This window comes from Acomys minous (assembly GCF_964271855.1).
Source record: "Acomys minous genome assembly, chromosome: 11".
NCBI classification, from domain to species: domain Eukaryota; kingdom Metazoa; phylum Chordata; class Mammalia; order Rodentia; family Muridae; genus Acomys; species Acomys minous.
In genome coordinates this window covers 57889055-57916258 of record NC_140492.1, presented here as the reverse complement: position 1 = coordinate 57916258, position 27204 = coordinate 57889055, and the positions used below count along the sequence as shown (strand labels likewise).

Sequence of the window (27204 nt, the reverse complement as noted above, 5' to 3'; positions counted from 1 at the left end):
GACCAGGCTGACCTCGAACTCACAGCGATCCCCCTGCCTCTGCCTCTCGAGTGCTGAGATTAAAGGCATGCACCACCATGCCCAGCAGAAGGAATGCTTTTAATTATTTAGTTTCATGATATAATTCTGTATCTCGGGAGGCAGAGGCAGGCAGATCACTGAGGCCAGCCTGGTCTACAAAGCGACAGAGAAACCCTGCTCAAAAAAACAAAATAAATAAATAAATAAATATATAATTCTGTGTCTGTGAGAGAGGGACAGAGCCTCTAAGTATTAGAATTCCAGTCTTGTGCCGCCATTGTCCAGTTTATTGCGCATGGCAGGCAAGCCCTCTATCAATTAAGCCACATGTTCACATCTTTCATATCATATACTTTAAATATTAAGGAAAATTGACTCTGTTGTTTTCTCCCCATTCACATGGTGATTGTTCTTTTGTTTCTGGTCTGTTTGTTTGTTGCTTTTAAAAGACAGTCTTACTGCCTGTCTTTAAAGATAGGCAACCATGGCTGGCCTGAAACTTTCTATGTAGACCATGCTGTCCTTGAACTTACAGAGCTCTGCTTGCCTCTTCTGCCTCCCAAGAGTTCTCTCTGCATGTGGACTTTCAAATTCAAAGGGGAGGCAATTGTGATAATCGCCCCTTATAATAAAAATCAGGCACACCAAAGATGGTGGCCCAAGCTCATGAATGGAGAGGGAGTCCTTGCTCAGTTATCTTCAAGCCTGCTTCTAATGGAGCATGACAATTTGGGGGCCCATGTCCAGATAAAGTGATATACGAGAGCCACAGAAGCTTGGAGACATGTTTACAAAGTTTCCAGAGTGGGAAACCACGGCAAAAGATGGCAGGAGTCAAGTCATAAATAGTTGGGGAAAACACCAAAGTGCTTCTTGGGATTCTAGGAACTGCAGGTGGAGAAAACTGAATTCCTTGGAATCAAAGGGCCAGGGGTGAGGGGAGGGCCAAGGAGATGACTCAGTGCTAACGGCATTCGCCTGGTGACCTGAGTTCCATCCCTTAACCCCACGCCTTGTCCCCTGACTGTCCCCAAGAGCATGGTGGCATTCACACACGAAGTAAGTCAATTGTGTTAAAACTATTGAAAAGGGGGTCGGAGCTGGGACAATCATTTACGCCTAGATTACCGAGTGCTTAAAGGGACAGTGGGTCCTGAGCAGGTGATAGGTCAGCCATGACCAAGATATAAAGAGGTTAACTGAGGGCCCCAACCTACCTCTGGCCTTGCGAGGATTTCAAAAGAGAGCTCAGAATTCCTGAGTTGTTCTGGACTTTGAGTCAAGGAAGTCATCTTGAAGCTGGGGCTCAGGTCACTATCCGTGAGGCTGGAAGTAGCCTGTGCTATGTGACCAGATCCTTTGCCTATATTGACGTCAGTTAATGACTGGACTTTGGACTTGAAAGACAGTTAAAACTCCTGGGCAGCTAAGGAGAGGACTTATTTCCTTCTCAGATTGTCACGCTGGAACAGCTAGCATGAAGGGTTTCCTGCTTGTCCCTCTCGGCCTCCTTCTGGTAATGTTGGGTAAGAAGCATTTTTGTTGTTGTTGTTGTTGTTGTTGTTGTTTTGTTTCTGTGACTGTGACTCAATTATTTGACTTGGCTTTGTGGTCTCTGAAGCAGAAACAGCAGCTGCTTGTGCTTGCAGCTTCTTACTGGGACTATTTTGTAAATGAAATTTCCTGTCCGGGTCAGCTCAGCGACACTGGCATTTTCATCTGTGACCACAAAGACGTCAGTCACGAGAGAAGTCCGTGACTAACTTTGGGACAGAGCAGGGCAGAGGTTTGTCTGGAGTTGGATAAAGATGACTTTGGTATTTCAAGGGTCAGGTACCCCACTGTAGCAAGCCAGATGATGAGGATGATGAGGGTCTGTTCCCGTGATCATCAGAGAGCCAGACCCAGAGTGGGGGAAGTACCTCTCTTTTCAACAACACTTGAAACTGGAGATCATTGGTCCGAAAGAACAACTCCGGTGTGGGTTAGACCCAATATGGGTGTTCCTCTTCTGGACTGGGGAGTTATTTGGGTGAGTAGGGGAGGAATTTGCCCACATGCCTGCAAGGACTCCAGAGCTAGAAGCCAGATGCAAAAAGGAATTAGACGTTTGATGCAGTGGAAATGGGAAGAGAAACTGAATTTAAATTGAATTAGAGGAGCATTTGCTTTGCTTTATTTTGAGGACAGGATCTCATGCTGCCCAGGCTGATCTGAGCTCTGCGTATTAGTAGATAAACTTCTGATCTGACTGCCTTGAGTGCTGGGTTATAGGCATGAGCCAGGATGCGTGGCAAGCTATGAGTTTTAAAAAATTCTTACTACATCTATTGACCTAGGGGTGCACACATGTGGAGGCCAGAGGACAACTCTCCCCTCTACCCTCCCATCCCACGGTATAAATGGGCTTGAACTCGAACTCGGGCAGTCAGCCTTGGCAGCAAGCTCCCTTCTTCACCTATTGAGCTATTTCTCTGACCCAAGATTTGATTTGATTTTTTTTTTTTTTTTTGAGAGCTGGTCTCAAGCTTGGTGGAGGGGAGCTGTCCTAACAGGAGGGCAGGCCTCACCAGATCTCCCCTGCCAAAGCCTGGGGCAAGTACTATGACCAAGCCTTCAGGTCCCAGTAAGAACTGGTAAGACCTATGGTAGGAGTCACCACGAAGAAGGGTTGCCTTTGGTAAGACACAGGGACCGAGAAGGGAATGCTTCACTAGGAAGGGCTTGGGGGAGTGGCTGGAGGTCCGAGGATCCTGAGTCATGGATCTCAAAGTACCTTATAGGTGTAGCAAGGGGCTTGGGGCCAGAGAATTCCCACATCAGGGGACAGGAACAGAGTCCACACTTGAAAGCAAGGCAGGCAGGGACCTGAATACCATGTAGTCAATTACTAGCTGTGCTTTCTCCCCATGTGACCATAGGAGGAATCAGCTCTGTACTGAAGATTTGCAGCCCTTGGGCACTTAGTGTCCTATCTTCCCTTGTACCCAATAGTTAAACATTTGTGTTTGCTCTTGTTTGTGTAAAAGTTAGTTCAGTGATGTTGTCTGACTGTAAGACATTCAGGCCACGTAGAAGTGTATGAAAGTGAAGGGAACGCTTAACCCCACCGTACCACACCTGCCCCACCCTAGCAGCCAAGTCTCACATAAAGTTCAGAGGGCAGTTGGTTTGTTGTTGTTGTTTAATGTTTGTTATTCCTATGGAATCTTTAGAGTTGGTCTGGTGTGTGGGTGCAGCCGCCACGACCAGCATAAGTTCCATGTCAGTCTCAGCGGCCAAGAACAGGAAGTGGATCTTATGTACCTTCCACATCTCCATGTCAAAAGTACTTACTGAACAAGGAAGATTTGCCCAGATGGCATCCCAAGTCCCCATCAGAAGGGCCCATTTGTCAGTGTTTTACTTTTCCTGAGCACTGGGGCGGCCCTCTCTCTCGTGGCATCTAGTGGGACCTACATCTCACTAGTAAGGACTTCCGTCTGTCAGAAGCATTTTATTATGGCTCTCAGCCAGCACTAGGTGCAGTATGCCTTGGGTAAAGCAGTGGCCCTGAAGCGCTCTCCAGAAATGAGCCCATTCGGGGAACATTTTTTTCCTCTCACTTAAGCCAGTAGTTGGCACCCTGTGGGTGCCCTGTAGGCACAGGGCTGTTGTTGTGTTGGATGGAAAGCAGCTCTCAGGGCTGAGGGGTTTAAAAGATGGAAGCTCGGGCTAGAGAGTAAGAAGTGTTTACGGCTCTTGCAGAGGACCTGGGCTCAGCGCCCAGTTGCTACAGTGTCCTGGAACTCCAGTTCCAGGGGGTCCAACACCGTCTCCTCCCCTCCACATGCTCATCCATGACTTTCCATACATGAAGCGGGTCTCTGGCCAAGTTGTAGTTAAGATAGTGACTTGGGCAAGCCATCTTGACCCGGTGTTGATGAGCTCATCACATGCGGACATTTATGTCTGTCTCAGCGTCCCCATCAGGCAGTGGGAAGCCCTTGATGAATGAGAAAGTCCCAGGGAAGGTGCAGTAGTGGTCCACATGTGACCATGGCCAGCTAGGGACTGTTTTCTTGGACCTAGAAGAACACTTGCATCTCTCTTTTGTCACTTCTGAGCCACCAGTAGCTGCCTAGCCCTGTCCATGGTGAGGAGCCAGGCTGTGCCTGGAGAATCTGACTGACTGGCCCACGGGGTGTCAGAGAGAATCTTCGGCATTCTGTACCACAGGCCTTATGAACTGCTTCCTCTCTACAAAGGTTTTCCTTTAATAATTTGTACAATCTGTTGTCAATATCAGAGTTCCTAGAGACAAGAGGAGCTCCAGAAAATGAGTCACTAAAAGTCAGTCTTCTAGGCTGGAGAGACGGCTCAGAGATGAAGAGCACTGGCAGTTCTTCCAAAGGTCTTGAGTTCAATTCCCAGCAACCACATGGTGGCTTGCAATCATTTATAATGAGATCTGGTGCCCTCTTCTGGCCTGCAGGAGTATATGCAGGCAGAGCACTGTGTACAGAATAAATTCTTTAGGACAAGGGCCAGCCATCTGTCTTATTCTCTCAAAGTAGGTATGTCTAGAATTGTTAGTAGAGAAACGCAACAGGAAAAAAAGAAAGAAATAAAAGACCTGGTCCAGCACTCAGGAAGATTGTGAATTTGAGGCCAGCTAGACTGCATAGCAAGTCTCACAAAAACAAAACAAAACAAAACAGAAGCTGTGGAAGAGCTCCGATCAGTACTTAATGAAGTGTCTCTATGTAATTATTCTTTTATTCTAAGGTCCCCTTCCATAATCTATCAACAGAGAAAACTGCCACACCATGGAGATGTGGGGCTGTTGCCTTAAAGTGTACGTGGACACAAAGAACCTACTTCATGATGGTAACAGTGCCACCTTGTGGCACTTTACCTTGTCTTCCTCTGAATTTATTAAACACAGATTGACAATTTCCCAAATATATATATATTATATATTTATATATAAAATTATATATATATACATATATATATAATTTGCTACTTCTTGGTACTCATCTCTCTCTCTTTTTTTAAAAATTTAGATAGGGTCTCCTATAGCTCAGGCAAGCCTTAAGCTTGAGAGGTAGCAAAGGATGTCCTTGAAGTCTTGAGCCTCTTGCCTCTATCTCCAAAGTCCAGGCACTTATCTCAGTGGTTTTTTGTTTTTGTTTTCATTTTTTGAGACATGGCCTCATGTAGACGAGGCTGGCCTCCATAGGCGTATACCACCACTCCCCACTTTATACTCTTCATAAATATTATCATCACAGCTTTACACTTGGTTCTGCACAAGCAACATTAGCTACATTTCAATAATATTTTCCATTTTTGTCTGTTTAATTTTTATTCATGTTTTGTGTTTAGAAGTAGTCATATGTTTCCACTTTTAACATAATCATATATTCGTTTTCCCAGAAAATCCTAAATTGAGTGCTGATTAGAATTGACAGTAATTGCTATTATTTACCAATGCACTCTCCTCTGACATTTGGCTTCCTTGTTCCCTCAACCAAAATCACAACAGCCTCTCCCTCAAATGTTGCCGGTGACCAGAAGATGGCTTTAGATAGTGACCCCAAAGATACTTCAACTCCATCCTCTGTGACACCCAAGTCACCTGTGAAATCTCAGTCCAACGGTGCTGCAGCTCCTGGTACAACCACCCAGACTCCCAATTCAACAGTAAGTCCAGGTGACAACGCCACCTCCTCCGTGACTCCTGGCGCAACCAATTCTTCTCAGGGGACAACTCAACCCAACGGTACTGTAACTCAGGCTCCTGGTACACCCACACAGACTCCCAATTCAACACTAAGTCCAGGTGACAACGCCACCTCCTCTGTGACTCCTGGCGCAACCAATTCTTCTCAGGGGACAACTCAACCCAACGGTATTGTAACTCAGGCTCCTGGTACACCCACACAGACTCCCAATTCCACAGTAAGTCCAGGTGACAACACCACCTCCTCCGTGACTCCTGGCACAACCAATTCTTCTCAGGGGACAACTCAACCCAACGGCACTGTAACTCAGGCTCCTGGTACACCCACACAGACTCCCAATTCCACAGTAAGTCCAGGTGACAACACCACCTCCTCCGTGACTCCTGGCACAACCAATTCTTCTCAGGGGACAACTCAACCCAACGGCACTGTAACTCAGGCTCCTGGTACACCCACACAGACTCCCAATTCAACACTAAGTCCAGGTGACAATGCCACCTCCTCCGTGACTGCTGGCGCAACCAATTCTTCTCAGGGGACAACTCAACCCAATGGTACTGTAACTCAGGCTCCTGGTGTACCCACTCAGACTTCCACTCCAGGAACAACTGCAGGTAACAATGTCACCTCCTCTGTGGTTACTAATGGGGCTAGTTCTCCCATGGGGCCTTAGAATCTACCACAGTAGTCATTTCTAAACACACCCGTCCTTCACCAGAGGAAAACAGCACAAGCGCCAGTACCACAGGTAAGAGTAACCCCTAAAAGTCCCCTCACTGGGGTGCACAGCACAAAAGGCTGTGTGATATGACAGTACATTCTGATGAAGAAGAGAAATGGCTAGAAAAAAAACTCCAAGTTCAACATGACAGGAGAGCCCCTAAGTGAGTGCTTGGTTGCATTCTTTTTCTCCTTGCTGCTCAAGCCACTTGCCAACTATGGGATATGTTTTTTATGAGTTTAGTCTTTGTGAGAGAGCCCCCTCCCACCCCACCCCATCCCCCCACGTCCCCACCCCACCCCCCCACCCGCCCGCCAATAGGAGAGCTGGAAGTAGCTTCGCGTTCTCTGGAAAGACCAGGTTTCACTAAATGCCGGCTTGTCAGCCACACTGGTCCTTATGGAAGAATTCAGCTCTACCCTGGAATCAGTCAAGATAGTGGCTGATCACAGTTAACAAAGCCAAGCCTTTGAATATGAAGCCAACCTCTGGCTGTCCTCAAACAGTTGTTGGCTGGCTGGGGCCAAAGCACAGGCAATCGTGTGTAACTGGCCAGAAGCCAATGGATTCTAAACCACTTGGCTCGTTTCTGCAAGCTTGACCTAGAATAAGTGTCAGGAAAGCTTATCAGTGAGAGTCAAATAGTACATATTTTAGGATTTGTGGGCAACACGAGGTGTCTGTGGAAACTGTTAACCTCTGACATTTTAATACAAAAGCTGCTGTGTCGGTGTAGAAATGAATGAATGTGGCTCTATCCCAATAAAACTTTATTTATAAAAATAAAGTGTTGGTTAGTTATGGCTCATGAGCCATAAATTCCCAACCACTACTACAGGACTCCTCAAACTTTAGAGTTTAGAGCCCAAATAGACCGTGTCAGTCTTGGAGAAAGAAACCGAGGTGCAAAGAGAGTAAATTTGTGTCTCCCTACTCTTTTGATCACTGTCCAAGTTTTCCTTGATAGAGCTAAGAAATGGATGGTTAATTTAAAAATTCCAATGAAACAAAAACATATTAGGCCCATGATTGTATCAGTAAAGTTCAAGTAGGACAAAAGTGTTTGCAGTTAAAACAAATGTCCCTTTTGTCCTAAACCCCTTGGCCCTTGCAGAACCAACCCCAGAAGCAAACTCGACTGCCAGTTCCTTGTGTTTCCCTCCTGAGACAATCTATGCAAATGCAAGAAGTACATTTGCTTTCTTATCACAGACCCTTAAAATCAGCTTTTGAGTGGGGTATGATGGTGCACGCCTTTAGTCCTAGCTCTCCTGGAGGCTGAGTTAAATGTTTGTTTGTTAGGTTTTTGAGATAGGGTTTCTCTGTGCAACAGTCCTGGCTGTCCCGGACTTTCTTTTGTAGACCAGGCTGGCTTCAAACTCACAGTGATCTGCCTGCCTCTGCCTCCCAAGTGCTGGGTTCAAAGCATGGTGCCTGGTTTTCTCTTCCTTTCCTCCAGCTCTGCTCATCAGAATATGACATTAGCCTCCCTTTTGAACCACTTGCTGTCCTGCCCTGTATCACCATACACATTGCCACACTATTCTGCAAAAGAAGAGCTGCTTTGTTTTAAAAGATTTTGGGGAGCCCTACTTCACGGTAGCAGCCAGGCACTGACGCCCTTGTAGACCTGAAGAGATCTGAAGATCCTCAACTCCTTAGAATTAGAAAACTGCTTTTTTTTTCTCAAGCAGGGCTCCAAGAAAGCACAGTGGTGGCGATCTCTATCCTCCACCATCAGCGAGCACTCAGCCTCGAAGCTGCGTCATTCATCTTCCCCAGAGACCGAAGCAAACGCAGGCTGGCCCCAGCCCTTCTAAAGATGTATAATGTACTCCCACAAAAAGGGCATGGAGGCCAGGTGTGGCCGGTGCACACCTTGGATCCCAGCACTAGGGACCAGAGGCAGGCGGTCTCTGTGAGTTCAATGTTAGCAAGGCCCAGGACAGCCAGGGCTACACAGTGAAACCTTGTCTCAAAAGAAAAACAAGTGTGTCCAGAAGGAGGCCATGAAGAGTAGACACAAGTCACGAGGAGTTATTTGCTGCGTTCTGTAGATTCGTGATGTCTTTCTCCTCCATCTCAGGTCCTTGCGAGGATAACCCCTGTGGAAAAGATGCCTCTTGTATTAGTCTGAATACTGACTTCTTCTGCTTGTGTGGAGAGGGCTATTACTACAATGATTCATCTTCTTCGTGTATGAAAGGTAAGTTACAAGGGATAATCACCGGAGAGCCCTACGTCTCTTATCTGAAGCTGGCTTTCCAGGAATCTCAAAATGATAGTTAATGGGGCAGAAGAAAAACCGAGGACAAGGACGACGAAATGGAGGGGGCGGGGCGGGGGCGGAGTCTGTTTTTGTCCCAGCCAATCCTGGGGGGCTGGGGTGGAGTAAGGCAAATTTGCAAGCTAGGCTGAAGGTCTGGTGTGGGCCGGAACCTTCCCTCCACTGCTCAGGAATGTGCTAGATACAAAATGAGACCAAGTGCTGCCAGATTCCCTGAAAACTGACTACACACTAAGAACTTGTTTACAGTGTAATACTGCGGCACTGAGACAGAAGAAGATAGCAGGCTGGGAGCCTGCTCTGGGCTGTCAGAACTCCGGAAATGGACTTTGAAAGCATCTCAATACAAGCTGGTTTAGATGACACAGTGCTTTAGAGCCCAAAGCCTGCCTAAATCAGTGGTTCTCCTCCTGGGGCTCAGGACCCTTTCACAGGGGCTCACTTAAAACCATCAGAAAACAGGTACTTACATTGTGATTCATAACAACAGTAGCAACTGTAGCAACATCACAGCTATGAAGTAGCAACAAAAATAAGTTTATCACAACATGAGGAACTGTATTAAAGGGTCACAGCTTCAGAAAGGGTTAGAACCACTGGCTTAAATGATACTTTTTTGTTCTGCATTGGAAACGACTTTTCTTGCTAGACGAGGTCAGTTATATAGGTAGCAGTGGTTAAGAGCGCCGCCTGCTCTTCCAAAGGCCCTGAGTCCAATTCCCAGCAACCACATGGTGGCTCACAACCATCTCTAATGTGATCTGATGCCTTCTTCTGGACTGCAGGTGTACATGCAGGCAGAACACTGTATACATAATAAATAAATAAATATTTTTTAAAAAAGAGAGAGAGATGCCCCCAAAGTTTATATTTTTAACACTAATAATCTGATTTCTAGCTGTCAACTCTATGTAAATGATGCCTCAAAAGTCCTTCCTTTTTAAATAGTATGAACTAAGTTCAAGAATGAAAAAACAAGATGGGCTCAGTGGCACACTCCTATAATCTCAGCACTCAGGGAGGCAGGGGCAGATGGATCTCTGTGAGTTCGAGGCCACCCTGGTCTACAAAGCATGTCCAGGACAGTCAAGGCTACACAGAGAAACCCTGTCTTGGGGGCGGGGAAGGAGGGAGGGCGGAAAGAATGAAAAACTAAGCCAGATAGTGGCACATGCCTTTAATTACAGCACTTGGAAGATAGAGCAGGCAGGTTCTCTGTGAATTCGGGGCCAGCCTGGAAATGGAGTTCTAGACCAGCCAGTGGGCAGGACTACACAGTGAGACCTGTGTTTAAAGGGGGGAAAGGAAAAGGAAAAGAAAGAGAGAAAGAAGAAAAATAACACGCATTAAACCAGGCACCGTGGGGGCACTCCTGTAATCCCAGCACTCGGGAGGCAGAGGCAGGCAGATGGATCTCTGGAAATCCAAGGCCAGCCTGGTCTACAGTGTGAGTCCAGGACAGCCAAGGCTACAATAGTGAGATCCTGTCTCAAAGAGCTCCCCCCGCCCCACCCCCAAAAAATGTAGCATGCTTTTAACACAACATTGAAATGGCCTTATTAACATTAAAGAGTTCAGAAAGAGTTTGCCTGGTTTTCAGGAAAGACATTCCCTGGAGAGATTGAAGTGACCGTAAATGAAACAGCTGGCTTGGAAGATAAAAACTCCAAGAACTATCAAGACTTGTACAACACTGTTGTCCCATTTGTAAGTGTGTTTCCATTTTCCAACCTGTGAAGTATCTTCCTTCTTTTTTTGTTTTTTGTTTTTTTTGTTTTGTTTGTTTGTTTGTTTGTTTTTCGAGACAGGGTTTCCCTGTGCAGTGTTGTCGGTCCTGGACTCACTTTGTAGACGAGGCTGGCCTTGAACTCACATCGATCCGCCTGCCTCTGCCTCCCGAGTGCTGGGATTAAAGGTGTGCGCCACCCTGCCCGGCTGTATCTTCCTTCTTAGCTGGATCTACAGGGTGTGGGGCTGGTCTTCATGTGGCCACCTGACACAGTTGGTGACTAAGTGAAATGTACCTCTCCTGGTGAGCAGGCAGATCCCCCAGGGATTCTTGGGCTTCCACGTGCTTGTACACCTGAGACAGAACACCCAGCATAGCCCTGCCCCTGCCTCCGGGAAGCAGCCTGGAGCTGCTCGCTGCTCCAGGCCTACCTGTTATAGAAGCTGTTGGTGTGGTTTTACAGAGACAAGAGTTCTAACACATAAATTATTTTGCCGGGGGCGTTGGTGGCGCACGCCTTTGATCTCAGCACTCAGGAGGCAGAGGCAGGTGGCTCTCTGAGTTTGAGACCAGCCTGTTTCTACAGAATGAGTTCCAGGACAGCCAGGGCTACACAGAGGAACCCAAACACCGTCCCCCCTCCCTGCCCCCCCCAACCACCACCAAAAAGAAAAAAAAAAAGAGGGAATGAGTGTGTTAGCAGGGAAGGAGTGGAGTGTGGCAAGCCGTTCTGGAGCCAGGATGTTGGGCCCAAAGAGCTCTCTGTATCTAGCCAGTGTTTAGACTGGGCTGGCCTGGAGCTGAGTGTCCCTTGGGAGCACCAGAGGTGGTACAACATTCTCACAGTTTCAAAGAGGGTTTTTGTTGATTTGGATTTAAAGGAGGTTTTTGTGTTGTTGTTCTTTTAAAAAAAAATTTTTTTTTTTTTTTTTTTTACTATTTGTATGTGCACACGTGCACGTGAGCACTGGTACGAGTATGCCACAGTGTCTGTATCAAAGGACAACATTCAGGACTTGGCTCTCCTTGCTGAGACATGGGCCTCTTGTTTCTGCCACACGTCGTATTCCAGGCTAGCTGGCCCTCCAGCTCCTGGATGAGTCTCCTTCCTCAGCTTTCCATCTCACTCTAAGAATGCTAGGACTTCAGATTTGCTCCATCACATCCATCTTTTTGTTTTGGGTTGAGGGTTTTTCTGTTTTGTTTTGTTTTGTCTTGTCTTGTCTTGTTTGTTTGTTTTTCGGCACAGGACTCAATAACAGAGATATACATGTATAACAGATATATAAATATATGAGTGTAAAATGCAAAAGGCTCGGTAGTAGAGGACTTGCCCAATAAGTGCGTAGTTTAGTTGGTAGAGTGCTAGCCCCGGCACTCACAAGGTCCTAGGTTTATCTCCAGCAGTGTCTCATCTGGGTGTGGTGGTACACACCTGTATTCCCAGCATTCCAGAGGTGGAGGCTGGAAGAGAATCAGAAGTTTAAGGTTATCCTTGGCTACATAGTAAGTTTGAGGTTAGTCTAGGCTACACAAGACCCTGTCAAATGAAGGGAGGGAGGGAGGGGGAGAGGGAAAAAGGAAAAGAAGGAAAGAAATGTTTAAATCTAGAATATAATTTAATTTTTTTCACCTTATTTTTACATCTGTTCTCCTCTACAGTTTAAAAAGGCACTTAATAAAACTGATTTTGATTATGGACAGACCATAATTCTTGGAGTGAGGTAAGTTTGCTCTGGACCAGTGAGGTACCTTGGAGGCAGCATATCTTTGCTTCGCTTCTGCTCTTCTAGTGGGTTCCCCATGTCACAAGCTAGCTCCTGTTAAGTCGCAAGTCAGGAAGAAACAAGCTGGGGAGATGACTCCGCTTTCGTAAAGTGCTTTTCCCCATAAACACAAGGAGCTAAGTTTGGATCCCCCGTGCCTATGTAAAAGACCTCAATCAGTGGTCAGTATTTGTGATGCTCCCCAGAGCTTGGATACTCCCTGCCCCTACCCCCCCCCCCCAGGTAGATCCCTAGAGCTCATTGGCCAGCCAACCTAGCCAAATTGGTGAACTCCAGGTTCAGTGAGGGACTGTGTCCCCTTTACTCCCGGGCCTGCAGGTCTATGTAAAGCCATGATGTTGCAGGGTGGGGTTTGCTAGTGCCATTAAGGATAAAGGCTACTTTAGGAGACAACAAGAGAATTTAAGAGACAATGAGAGGGTAAAATTGGCTACCATGCTCAGAAATGTTCGGCGAGCCAGGACAGAAACAAGTACGACACACCCAAATATAGGGAGCCAACTCACGTGGCCGACAGGAGCATCACCTTTCGGATTGCTCATGCCATGCAGTATAACGGCCTGTGCTCGTGAGCTACCAAGATACTGTGTGAAAGCTACAGGCTACAGCACTTGCCTGCTGCTGGCCCACAGGCTTCTCGGCTTCCTCAGAGCTCGGGAACAGCATGCTGAGAACTAAAAGTAGTTTTCTGTGATGAATTTTGCTTTTGTTTTTGTTTTTGCCTCATAAACACAATGCATTTATTGACCAAGCAAGTAAAAATAATTAAGGTGGAGGACAGCTGACACTTGACAGCAGTCTCTGGCACGCACACAAACACATCCACACACAAAAGAGGAGGTGGCTAGCCAGAGCACTGCTCAGGGAACCGTGTGACTCAGTGGTGCCGCTAATATCATACTGACTCCAGCCAGTAGCCTGGAGAAGGAAGACCGTTGATGGTTTACCCAGCATCTTGTTCACATAATCCAGGCCATCATATGGACCAGGTCATCATATGGACCAGGCCATCATATGGACCAGGTCATCATATGGACCAGGCCATCATATGGACCATGTCATCATATGGACTAGGCCATCATATGGACCAGGCCATCGTATGATCCAGGCCATCATATGATCCAGACTATCATATGGACCAGGTCATCGTATGGACCAGGTCATCATATGGACCAGGCCATCATATGGACCAGGTCATCATATGGACCAGGTCATCATACGGTCCAGGCCATCATATGAACCACTTTGGTTGGATTCTTTGATTGCAAATCATACCTGGCTTGAGAACTCCAAGTACCTTCCTATAGGATGTTGCTTTCATTACAGCTTTCTCTGAACACACATCAAATGGAAGCCACCCTGCTGAAAATTTGATACTGTATAACCTCCCGGCCTCCATATGTGGTCTACAGTTGTGGAGACAGGACAGTGGGTCAGACTAGAGTTTAACAAATTTGGACATCAGGGAGGTTCAAATACTATTTGTTGGCCCTTCTGTTTAATTCATCCACTGACATCTTTATTTCATTTTTAGCACTGTCCCTTCTCGGTCAGCAAGATCTGCAATGCGTGATGTTAAAAATGTCATTGTATCAGTAGTAAATATGTTTGGAGAAAATACAACCCAAAACCAAACCACTATATCTAACGCAATCGCAAAGGCAGCTGAGGATGACAAAATCATGGGAAGTTATACTTGTAAGTACTAAGTAATTGTACTTAAGGTTTGCCTAAAGATCTCACTTCCTGCTAATCTTTCAATTATATGTGAGGAGGGGTAAGTCCAGAGATTGACTGCTGTCTCCAAATTACCCCTCCCTCCCCCTTTTTTTCAAAACATGGTTTCTCTGTGTAGTCCTGGCTGCTTTGGAACTCACTCTCTAGACCAGGCTAGCCTTGACCTTGGAGACCCACCTGCCTCTGCCACTCCAGTGCTGAGATTAAAGGCGTGCGCCACCACTGCCCAGCTCCAAATTTTCCATTTCCAAAAAGATTTTATTTAATTATTTACTTATTTTTCATTACATGCATATCTCCATATCTCTCTCTCTGTGTAGTCTGGAAGTGACCCCCGGTGTTGCCCCTCAGGAGCCAGCTACCCTGAGTTCTGCCCATGCCCCTAGTGCTGAGAACTTAACCTAGGACCTTGTGGACGTTAGTCAGGTGTATTCCACCACTGAGCAACTTCCCAGAAACCTACTTTTTTTTTTTTTTTTGAGACAGGGTTTCTCTGTGTAGCCTTGGCTGTCCTGGACTCACTTTGTAGACCAGGCTGGCCTCAAACTCACAGTGTTCTGCCAGCCTCTGCCTCCCAAGTGCTGGGATTACAGGTGTGCACCATCACGCCTGGCCCTGAAACCTACCTTTTTATTTATTTATTTATTTATTTATTTTATTTTATTTTTTGAAATTTCGAGATAGGGTTTCTCTGCATAGCCTTGGCTATCCTGGACTCACTCTGTAGACCAGGCTGGCCTCGAACTCACAGCGATCCACCTGCTTCTGCCTTAAAGACAGGGTCTCATCTCGCTTCTGTTTGAACTCACTCATTATGTTAGGCTGGCTGGCCAGTGAACCCCAAGGACCCCCTATCTCCACTTCTCCAGAGGAAGCATTACAAGTAGGCACCACCATGCCTGCCTTTTTTCCCATGGTTGCTTGGGATTGAACTCAGGTCCTCGTGCTTGCACGGCAGCACTGAGCCATCTCTCCAACCCCTGATTTCTGTTTTTCAATACATAAATAAATATGTTCACGTAGAATTTCCCCAACACACCTTTTCTCTTTCTTTGGGGCTTTACAAAGATTCTTATCCATGTGTCAGGGCCTGGAACATAAATGCTCTGAAACAAAGCTCTCCTATGGGGCCTACCTCTGCTATCCACTGATCTATTTTTTTCCTTGGGCTCAGAGTTTTGTCTAGAGTAGCAATTCATATTGCCATTGCCTCCAGACCCTGGGCCCTGTGCTGTTTGGGGCTAGATAAGACTTAGAATGCACACGAAGAACTTGAGAGTCCCCGTCAGCATGGATACTGACCACGGGTGATCAGCAGCTAAGGACAACGTATGCATTTCTCAGGATAATCTTGAGGACCCAACTCCCCCCAGCAGCAGTTTTCTCATTTTTATACTCCTAAGTTATTAAGTAATTTCTGTGACTATAAACCCTGGTACAACTGAAGCTTAGTCGGTGCCAGCTCTGAAAAGTGCTTTTTGGACCACCTCTCTGAGCATCTCCCTCCATTCTGAAAGTGGTCTTGTGCCCGTTAAGTAGATTGACCAAGGACTAGCTGATGTCTAGAGACAGCTGCAGAGCAAACAGCCCCAGATCTCAGAGAAAGTCATTTTTTCTGGCTTCTCAGGTCTGACCACACACACACACACACACACACACACACACACACACACACACACACACATCCTCCTCTGGGTCTTCTTTTTCTCTAGATTTTGAATTGGAGGTTGTACTGCCTAGTTTTATGTCAACTTGACACAAGCTAGGGTCATCAGAGAAGAGAGTGCCCCAACTGAGAAAATACCTTCACAAGATCAGACTGTAAGGCATTTTCTTAATTAGTGATTGATGGGAGAGGACCCCGCCCATTGTGGGTGGTGCCATCCCTGGGCTGGTGGTCCTGGGTTCTATAAGAAAGCAGCTGGAGAAAGCCATGAGGAGCAAGCCAGTAAGCAGCACCCCTCCATGGCCTCTGCCTCAGCTCCTGCCTCCAGGCTCCTGTCCTGCTTGAGATCCTGTCCTGACTGCCTTTGATGATGAACTGTGATGTGGAAGTGTTAGCCAAATAAAGTCTTTCCTCCTCAGCTTGCTCTTTGGTCCTGGTGTTTCATCAAAGCAATAGTAACCTTAACTGAGACAGGTATTTTCAAGCTGCAATGGGCTCGCTACAGCTCAGGCTCTTTATTAGAGAGGAGCAATACCACTTTTCTAGCTCTTTCTACCCTCTGCCCCAGTCCACTCTCAGACTCACCCCCTCATCCCTGGCACTTGCAATTCACCTGCAGACTACCATTCTTGGAAGGCTGTTCTCTCGTAGCATGCTCCTGCTTAGCCTCTTCCAAAGGACTCATTCTCTGGCTTAGGAATAAAAGTCAGGGGCTGGAGAGATGGTCAGTGGTTAAGAACACTTGCTGTTTAGTTGTAAAACTGAACTGGAGCTTGAATCCCAGCAACAATGTCAGGTGCTTAATAAATGCCTTTAACTCTAGCTCCAGAGAATCTCACACCCTCTTCTGGCCTCTATGGGAATTTGCACACATGATATAACACACTTTCTCTCTCTCTCTCTCTCTCTCTCTCTCTCTCTCTCTCTCTCTCTCTCTCTCTCTCACACACACACACACACACACACACACACATACACATACACACACTATAAAATTTAAAACGTAGTGTTAAAAGCTGGGTAGTGGCACATACCTTTAATTCTAGCACTTTGGAGGCAGAGGCAGATGGATCTCTGAGTTCGAGAACAGCCTGGTCTACAGAGTGAGTTCCAAGGCAGCGAGGTTACAAAGAGAAACCCTGTCTTGAAAAACCAAAACCAAAACAAAGGAAAAAACAAAAAACAAAAAAACTAAACCACTAAAAATCTTTAGTGTCCTTAGCCTAACATTTAAGTGTCACCGTATCTACAAGGTTCCGCTGTGGGCGCTGCCATTTAGCTCGCTCTGTTCTCACAACAATTATGTGAACAAGAATTATTAGCACCACTTCATAGGTGGAGGAAACTTGGACCCATCGAAAGTCAAAGGATGGAGTGACTGAATACAGTGAGGGGTGAAATGCTTTCAGGAATTATCAATATGGGTGTGCTCACTGTCTTTTTAAATGTTGTGTGTTTATGCCTCTCACAGCACAACCTTTGTGTGACTATTATGGTTGTGTGAAGAATGACAAAGACAATTGCCAGAACGCTTTTCAATGCACTTGCCAACCTGGGAAGGAGAGGCCGAATGAACTGACTCCTTTTTGTCTTCGTAAGTATTCCAGCAGCTCCCAAACTTCCTTCACAGCTCTCGCTTTCCCTCCTCTGGTATTTTCAAAAGACACACGTGCCTGTTTGAGTTCCCGTGTGTATTTTGACTTTAGACTAGGAGCTGGGTGGGCTAAGAGCTGGCGAGTGACCATCGTCACCTTCACAAGAAGTGCGTCCTTATACTAGAAAAACTATCGTACAAAGCTGGATGCTGTTACATGACATCTTGGGGTTGAAGAGATCATCTCTGGGCTGGAGAGATGGCTCAACCAGCAAAAGCTCTTACTGGGCAAGCCTGGTGACCTGGGTTTATCCCCCAAATCCAGGTTAAGGCGGGAAGAGAGAACTGACTCTGCCCATACCGTAAGTTGTCCTGTGATTTCTACACGTGTGCTGTGGCATATGCTCACCATCACACACCACACACACACACACACACACACACACACACACACACTCTTTTTAGAAAATGGATTGTTTCTGAAAATGACCTCAAAAATCACTCTATTTTAAAGCTTCAAAGTGTCCTGGACCCTGCAGCGAAGAGGACAATAAGCAATGCATAATGAGGGACAATAAAGTGACGGAGTGTGTATGCCTGCCGGGCTACCAGAAGGCTGACGACAAGTGTGAAGCGTAAGAAATCACTCCGTCTTTATCTTGGCACAGCACAGTCAAGCTAGAGCTTGCAGTACATATGCCGGTTTAGTATGGGGAAGCTGGCACGGGTTGGCAGATATAGAGCGTCACTATGTCATCACCATCCAAGAGTTTTTGAGCATCCTGTATCTCCAGAAACCACAGTAGGAGGTAGGACCTATCATACAACAGTTAGAAGCAGGCAAGGTGCCTATTACAAACTGAGGAACTAGCCAGGCGGTGGTGGCGCACGCCTCTAATCCCAGCACTTGGGAGGCAGAGAGGCAGGTGGATCGATATGAGTTTGGGGCCAGCCTGGTCTACAAAGCCAGTCCAGGATAGTCAAGGCTATACAGAGAAACCCTGTCTCAAACAAACAAAACAAAAACAAACAAACAAACTGAGGAACTGAATGAGTGATGTGCCCTTGCTCACAGGGCACCAGTTGCCCCTTGAGAGGGTCCATTTACCCCATGTGTTTTAGGTTCAGCTTCTCCTGAGTTGCCAAGCCCGCCAGGAGGTCAGAGGCCATAATATTCAGACTGCAGCCGATAAGGCCACATTGGAATTGGGTTATACCTCACCCTTCCAGAGCCCTATGGAAGGTGTTCTCTTGGGGAAAATGGTAGCATAGAGAAGAGAAAGGGGGAGGAGCAAGGAAGGACTCCAGCAATGAAAGGAGATGAGAAGGGAGAGATGGGCGTGGGGTGGGGTTAAACACGCTCTCTCATGTGGCTTCCTATTATGGCTGTGTTCCAGGTGTCCATTTGGCTACAGCGGGGTGGATTGCAAAGACCGTGAGTATAGACGCCGTAGATTACTAAACACCTAAGAGACACATCCAGACTACATCCAGAGTCCTGCCCACTCCACCAAAGGCTTCCACCGTTCATCCAGAGAGAAATTTGGCCTGGATCTTGTGTTGTGGGTGGCCCTGCATCTAACATTCACCCTTAGGCAGCAACAGTCCTGCTGTTAAAAATAACAGAACTTGGGGCTAGAGAGATGGCACTATCTGCTCTTCCAGAGGTCCTGAGTTCAATTCTGGGCAGCCACATGGTGCCTCACAGCCATCTATAGAATGAGATCTGGTGCCTTCTTCTGGAGTCCCGGTGTTTTTCAGGCTAAGTGTTTGGAACTGGTGTGCGTGTGTTATATGTTCCTAGACCACCTTATGGCCATAGCAGCCAGGCATAGTGGTGGATATCTGTAATCTTAATACTTGGGTCACTGAGACAGAAGGGCTGCTGTGAGTTTAACCCCATTCTATAGCACTATTCTGAGGTGGAAGAGGAGCATGGGCATTAACAGAACCCCCTCCCTAGGAAGCCGTTACCTGCCTCCTCTATTGATGATGTGTGTAGCCCCCACCTAGATCCCTGGCTTATTAAAAAGGGGCACCATGGAGGGCAGGCAATGGTGGGCGAGGTAGAGAGAGAGGTGTAGACCTCAGTTGGAACTCCATCCCACACAGCCCAGGAAGACCTTGCTGTTGCAGTTATTAATAATATTTATTATTAGGCCTATAATTATTATTATGGCAGTTTTTTTCTAACCCACTAGCAATCACTCAAGACACAGACACCTGTTACATTTTAAAATAGCCTTAGTTAGCCTGGGGCAGGGCAGATATCAATCCCTTAAACTATTTCCCATAGTGGAGCAGGTATGGAATTCCTGTTCCAATCCCATGCCATCTGGTTCTAATAATTTCTATCAAGATACTTCCCTTTATAATCCCATATACTTTCTATTGCTCTTCATCTGGGCCAAATCCTCCATCCATGCTGGCCATGTGCTTCTCCTCCACTTAACCCATAGTGGCCCTTCCTTCTTCTCCTCTCGTCTCTCTTCTTCCCAAAATTCTCTGTCTCCCCTAACCCTGGAACTCTAGCCATGCCTATCCCATTTGCTCTGCCCAGGTGTGAAGGTCTCTTATTGGTCAAACAGGTTAGGCTCTTAGGCAAGGTGGGTCACAGAGACAGCAAGCAGTAATTAGCATCAAAATACATCAGACCAACCTCTGAATTGGTGATTTTTACAGCTGGAAAGGCAGCTTGTAACAAGGACAAGGAGACCAGCATCAGGTAGCAACAGCGCTGCGCATCAGCCCTGCTTGCCTCTGCCGGGTTGGGAGACAGGAACCTGATTGAGCTCACAATGGGCCTCTGTACAGTAGATAGCAGGACCCACTTGCTGGAGGCCATTTGTTCCAGTTTCACTTCTGTTGCTGAGACAAATGCCCTGGCCAAAAAAAGCAATATAGGAAAGAAAGGCAGACTCGCAGAGGTGGACAGTGGTGGAGGCGCACACCTTTAATCCCAGCACTCAGGAGGTAGAGGCAGGCGGATCTCTGAGTTCGAGGTCTACAGAGCAAGTTTCAGGACAGCCAAGGCTACACAAAGAAACCTCATCAAAAGGAGGGGGAAGGTAGAGGAAGAAAGGAAGAAGAAGAGGAGGAGGAAGAGGAAGGAGATGGGGAAGAGAGAGGCCTTGTGTTTGGGTTATAACTTCAGTTAGTCTATTATTTTGGGGAAGTCAAGGGCAGAGCTCAAACATTGCATCCACAGTCAAGAGAGAAAAGAGCATAAACACCTGGACCCTGCTTGCTGCTCTCTTGCTCCCAGCTAGCTGCCTCCTCTTTACTGTTCAGGACCTCCTGCCTAGGGAATGGTGCTTCCCAGAATGGGCTGGGTCTTCCTGTGTCAGTTAAAAGTCAAGACCACCCCAGGCCCAGACTGCCCCGCAGGCTAAGCCAATTTAAATCATGCCTCCTGAAGACTCTCTTCCCGGGTTAGGTGGTTGTGCCAGGTTGACGGTCACCACACACCAGGACACTGTCCTTGTCTTTTCCCTTTCAGAATTCCAGCTGATCCTCACCATTGTGGGCACCATCGCTGCAGCCATCATTCTCATCTTGCTGATCGCATTCATCGTCTCAGTGAGGTAACGGGCGGACAGAGGGTGCTAGCTGAGCTGCTCCCCAAATGCTCCTAGACTCCCATGGGCGCGAGAGAGGAAACAACAAGGCCTCTCTCCCACCACTGCACTTTTTTCTTTCCTTTCCTTTCCTTTTTTTCTTCCTTTTTTTTTTTTTTTTTTGGTTTTTTTGTTTGTTTGTTTGTTTGTTTTTCAAAACAGGATCTCTCTCTGTGTATCCTTGGCTATCCTGGATTCGCTTTGTAGACCAGGCTGGCCTCAAACTCACAGCGATCCCTCTGTCTCCCTGGTGCTGGGATTAAAGGTATGCGCCGCCACACCCGGCCTGAACTTTTTTCTTATTTCTTATCTTTCTTATTTTCTTGTAAGTATGTTTTCTTGTTTGTTTGTTTGTTTTTGTTAATTTGGTTTTTCGAGACAGGGTTTCTCAGTGTAGCCTTGGCCATCCTGGACTCACTTTGTAGACCAGGCTGGCCTTGAACTCACAGCGATCCGCCTGCCTCTGCCTCCCGAGTGCTGGGATTAAAGGCCTGCACCACCACGCCCGGCTCCTTTAAGTATGTTTAAGTATTTTGTGTATATACCTATGTATGTATGTATGTATAGTGAATGTGGGTACAGGTGCCCAGGGAATCCAGAAAAGACTGTCAGATTCCCCTAGAGCTGGAGTTACAGGCAGGTGTAAACCACCCATCGTGGGTGCTGGGACATCATGAGCTTGGGTCCTTTCCAAGAGCAGTATGTGTTCTTAGCCACTGAGCATCACTCTAGCCCTTACTTAGCCTCATCTTTCTTTTTTTTCAAGACTTATTTGTTTATTATGTATACAGTGCTCTGCCTGCATGTGTGCCTGCAGGCCAGAAGAGGGCATTAAAATCACATTATAGATGGTTATGAACCACCATGTGGTTGCCAAGAATTGAACTCAGAACCTCTGGAAGAGCAGCCAGTGGTCTTAACCACTGAGCCATCTCTCCAGCCCCAATCCTATCTTTTAAAGTTATAGTATATACATGGCTATGTGTCCTTTATGATTTAAATCTTTTTGTTCAAGTTAATTTTTACTTCACATTAATCAGACCCAACAATCAGTTTTCTATGACACTGATAACTCTACACTAGGGCCTAATGTGGTGGCACACACCTTTGATCCCAGCATTAGGGAGGCAGAGGCAGAGGCAGGCAGATCTCTGTGAGTTCAAGACCAGCCTGGTCTGTAGCATGAATACCAGGACAGTAAGACTACACAGAAAAACCCTGTCTCAAACAAGAGATGAACAACTTTCCATTGGCAGCATTTAACTCAAGTTATGCATAACTGTACACATCTATAAACTCAGTACTTGGAAGGTGGAGGCAGGAGGATGAAGAGCTAAGGGCTAGCCTCGACTACATAGCAAGTTTGAGGCCAGCCTTGACTACATGAGAGCCTGCCTCACAAAAACAAAACTGGACTGGAACTCAGTTGGGAGAGTGCTTGAGTACCCTCCCACATGAAGACCAGGATTTGGTCTCTAGCATGAACCAGGGGTGGTGGTATACCCCAGCCTTCCCAGCTCAGACAGGAAAGGCAGGAAGAGGCTCAAAAGTTCCATACGGATTTTCAGGCCGGCCTCAGCTCTATGAGACACATCTCAAAACAAACAAACAAACACATATTAAATATAACCTCTCCCCAAAACCAACCCCTGTCTGGGACCCTGCAGAACGGTCCAATGTCATGATAACCTCAAGAGGGTCCCAAAGCGACCTCTGCAGAAACCCTGGGTTGTAAGGCAACCCTGGGTTGTAAAGCAGGAAGCGCATCTCTCTGTGGGCCTTCCTCAGCTGGGTGCCGTCAGTCTCTTAAGGGAAGGGAAATGGGGTCCCTTTACTCATCCAGCAATAGTCAGCAACACTGTAGCGCTCCCAGGAGCCTGTAGCCTGGCAGAAAATAGTGTGACCCCTTTTCTGTCTACAAGTGACAGTGGAGTTCAGCTATTTTCCCCCTATCATTTAGCTCAGACCTTTTCCCACTGTAACTGTAGGGAATAGACAGGTATTCGATTTTTTTTTTTTTTCGGGACAGGGTTTCTCTGTGTGGTATCCTGGAACTTGCTCCATAGACCAGGCTGGGCTTTGCCTCTGCCTCTCTAGTGCCTGCCACTGGTAATTCTTTTTTTTTTCCCCCATACGTATAAGGTGTGCAATGTGATGTTTGATGTTTAACTCTTCCCAGAGCAAAGCCTGGACCAGCCGCATGAGCATCCCCACAATATCCAGCTTTCTCACTTCTAGGAAGAGAGGCAGAGCACCCCTGGTTTAGGAGCAAGCCTAAGGGTTATCTGAGGCACTGCTTAAGAGCACCTGTTGCTCTTGCAAAAGACCTGGGCTCGGTTCCCAGCATCCTCAGGTGTGGGTCATAGATAAAGCTGAGTCGTAGATAAAGCTGCCCTTTCCCTCTTGATCTGGGAGGTGGGGCTGTGGCCCATGGGCAGGAAGATGAGCAGACTTACAATCAGAGTGAGACAGAATGATGCCCCTATGAATACAAACGCTTACATTCGGCTGAGAACTCCCACCCTAGAGGCCCTTGAAGTGCCTAACCAGTCCTCTTAACTAGCCAAGTCCTGTTTCCTCTTCTCCCCATTGTGTGTGTGTGTGTGTTGTTTGTGTCTATTTGTGTAACTGCATTGATACTAGTGTGGGTATTATGTGTACACGTGAATAGGGAGGGCTGATGTCAGGAGGCTTCCTCTACTGTAGCCTCTCCTGTTAGCTGAGGCAGGGCCTCTCAGTTGTAAGTCAGCTTACTCCAAGGATCCCTCTTCCGGGTGCCCTCCTTCCAAATGCTAAAATGACCGGCCTCCATGCACTCCTGGTATTTGCATGGGCTCTAGAGACCATAGCTCTGGTCCTCACACTTTCTGTGACAAGTACTTTAACAGCAGAGCAATGTCCCCGGGCTCCTAGTCCCTTTTCTAAGATGCTGAAATCAAGGCCTGAAGAGATGGCTCAGAGGTTAAGAGCCATCTTCCAAAGGTCCTGAGTTCAATTCCCAGCAACCACATGGTGGCTCACAACCATCTATAATGAAATCTGGTGCCCTCTTCTGGTGTGCATGTGGGCATGCAGGCAGAACATTGTATACATAATAAATAAATAAATAAATCTTTTTTTTTTTTAAGATGCTGACATCTCACTCACTGAGATGTTTCTGTAGACATTTAGCTCTCAAGGGGCAGAGGCAGGTAGATCTCTATGAATACAAGGCCAGCCTGGTCTATTTAGTGAGCCCTAAGACAGCTAGGGACACCGGGAGGCCTGTCTCAAAAAACAAACAGAAACAAAAATTCCAAGAAACTCTGTTGCCATCCCTGGGTCCTGGTTCATTTTTCTGATTATAGATCAAAGAAGAAAAACAGGAACGTGGAGGAGCAGAAGCTGATTGAGGATGACGCCCACAGTGTCCGGATGCAGCAAACCGGCTTCAGCAACTTTGGCGCGAGCAACAGCATCTTTCCTAAAGTCAGAACAGGGATCCCGAGTCAGACCTCAAATCCCTATGCAAACCAGAGAAGCACGCCTCGCCCCGACTACTAGGTGAGTGCAGCCTTGGACGTGGCGGAACGTAGTGCCCAGGCAAAGAAAAGTCGAAGTGTGGCCAGAAAAGTGGCTCAAAGGATAAGAGCACGTGTTGCTCTTGCGTAAGACCTGGGCTCGGTTCCCAGCACCCTCATGGTGATACGCAAACATCCGCAAGTCCAGCTCCCTCGGGATCCAGTGACCTGCAAAACAGTCCATTTCAAAAGAGAGAAAGCAAGTTTGGCCAGAAATAGTTTGTTTCCCTAGGGAGGATTTCTGAAGAGAGGTTGGTGTGTGGGCTGGCGAGAGGTGACTCTAGGGGAAAGAGGGACAAAGGTCTGAAGTACAGGAAAGGAAGAGGAGAAAGGACCTTAGAGAAAGGTAGGGAAGGGAAGAGATTATAAAGATTTGTTAAAGAGGAAAAAAAAAACATTTTAAAGGGAGCTAGGGAGGCGCTGAGTCAGTAAAGTACCTATTCAGCAAGCAAGAGGACCTGAGTTCAGGTCTCCAGCATGCTATAAAAGCTTGACCTCCACACAGACATTACATCAAGCACATACACATACATGAACATGTACATACATACAAATGAATGAATCAAAGTTAGGAAAAAATGGGTCTTGTAATATGACTTTTAAAAAAGTCCTCAACCAGACAGTGGTGGTGTACACCTTTTTTTTTTTTTTTTTTTTTTTTTTTTTTTTCGAGACAGGGTTTCTCTGTGGAGCCTTGGCCATCCTGGACTCACTTTGTAGACCAGGCTGGCCTCGAACTCACAACTCACAGCGATCCGCCTGCCTCTGCCTCCCGAGTGCTGGGATTAAAGGCGTGCGCCACCACGCCCGGCTTGGTGTACACCTTTAATCCCAGCACTGGGAGGCAGAGGCAGGTGGCAGGTGGATCACTATGAGTTTGAGGTCAACCTGGTCTACAAAGTGAGTTCAGGACAGCCGAGGCTACACAGAGAAACCCTGTCTCAAAAAACAAAAACAGAAACCCTCAAACGTTGAAAATAACAAGAATCAAACCAAACAAAACAAAAACCAGGCTGGACATGGTAGCATATGCCTTTAATACTAGCACTCAGGAAACAGAGTCTGGCCGATCTCTAAGTTTCCAAGCTAGCCTGGACTACATGTGACTTCTAGGTGCACGCCTTTAATCCCAGTACTCGGGAGGCAGAGCCAGGCGGATAACTGTAAGTTCGAGACCAGCTTGGTCTACAAAGTGAATCCAGGACAGCCAAGGCTACACAGAGAAACCCTATCTCAAAAAACAAACAAAAAGAAAGAAAGAAAGAAAGAAAGAAAGAAAGAAAGAAAAGAAAGTGTTAAAATAATTGACAAATCTCAATTTTCTCCTGTTGCTGTTTGGAAATATTTTCTAAGCCTTGTATCTGTCACTCTCTCTCTCTCCTCCTATACAGAGTTATAACAATTCAGAACCCTCCCTAGCCCAGCCCACACAAGCTGTGATCTTGGGTGTTTAGAGGACAAGGAGAAACGGACAGAGACAAAGGTCTGACTTCCGGTGGTCCCCTCCATACGGTCTGCCAACCCCTCTGAGTGTGGACCTGTGTGAAGAACGCAGCTTGCTGAAGACACACCTGTGAAATTAAATATACATAGACACTCTGAGCCTTTGAAAGTGTTGATTTTCTCCAGTTAGTACAAAATGCTACGGTAGTGATTGGTGTGGGCGGGGCTTTTCTTTCCTGGTGGGCCAGCAGAGAGGGAGCACCCTCGTAACCCATCCCTGGGCAGTGCCACTCCTGAGCTCTGGACTGTGGCCACGCTTGAACAGCCAGTGGCTTGTGATAGGGCCTTACTCCAAAAAAAGACAGGCAAGAGACACAGGCATCTCCCAGTTTTCCCAAGAGGACTATGGGAAACCGGAAACCTTCGGATGAGAATGAGAAGGCTTTGGCTAGGTCTGTCCTCCGGTGGGGGACATTCAAGTCTTTCGGATGTTAATTGGTAGGAGGAGCAGGGAGGAAAACCCTGAACATAGGAGGTAGAGAGAGGCCAGGGAAGACATGCTGGGAGGGGCAGGGAGGGAGAAGGAAGCAGGTGGCATCTTTTCTCTTGATGATGTCCCTCCACAGCTACAAACAGGCATCTCAGGTGCTGCCCTCCCCCAAGACATAGATCCTGGGAAAGTCATAACAGCAAGAGTCAGTATGAAGTCCCTGGGACATTACAGGGCTTCTGTCTGGAGCTGTGTCAACGGGGACAGGTGTCTACTCTGTGACAACTCACTGAGCCTCAGCCTGATCCATGATGGAGGCTTAACACACACACAGACACACACAGACACACACAGACACACACAGACACATACACACACACACACACAGACACACACACACACACACACACACACACACACACACACACACACACACACACGGATAAATACAGCCATCAGTCTGTTTAAATGTTAATTGTGCCCTTGTGTCTGTCTGATACCTGGTCCTCTCAAGAGGTATTTTTATTTGTTGTTGTTATTATTTGTTCTGAGCTATTAATTGTCGAAGGCAATGATGAAATAAAACATCTTTGTGATCCTCCTGTCTCTGCCTCCTTCAGCAGATCCTACCGGCGTGCGCCACCACAACCGGCGAAATAAAACATCTTTGGTAGACAATGTCCTTTCGTGTTCTGGGACGCTCACAGCAGTGAGTCTCCTTTTATTTTTGTTTCTGTTTTGAGATAGGGTCTCGTGTATCCCAGGCTGGCTTCCAACTTTCTCCATACAGAAAAGGACCTGAAATGTCTGATCTTCCTGCCTC

General features: G+C 46.9%; 1 protein-coding gene across 2 annotated transcripts; it reads left to right on the top strand.

Annotated features, from left to right (window-relative positions):
- Positions 1-26050, top strand: MUC13 (mucin 13, cell surface associated). 2 transcript variants are annotated; one of them, XM_084802152.1, is made up of 12 exons: positions 1-1547; positions 5552-6364; positions 8558-8677; positions 10359-10465; positions 12150-12211; positions 13809-13972; positions 17149-17271; positions 17786-17906; positions 18669-18706; positions 20771-20855; positions 24236-24431; positions 25840-26050. In XM_084802152.1, the coding sequence occupies exons 1-11, from the start codon at positions 1499-1501 to the stop codon at positions 24429-24431; spliced, it is 1878 nt and encodes a 625-aa protein (XP_084658278.1). In that variant the 5' UTR covers positions 1-1498; the 3' UTR covers positions 25840-26050. The 2 variants fall into 2 exon arrangements, with proteins under 2 accessions (XP_084658278.1, XP_084658277.1); XM_084802151.1 differs by lacking the exon at positions 1-1547 and having other exon boundaries at positions 5062-6364.
- The last annotated feature ends 1154 nt before the right edge of the window (positions 26051-27204 follow it).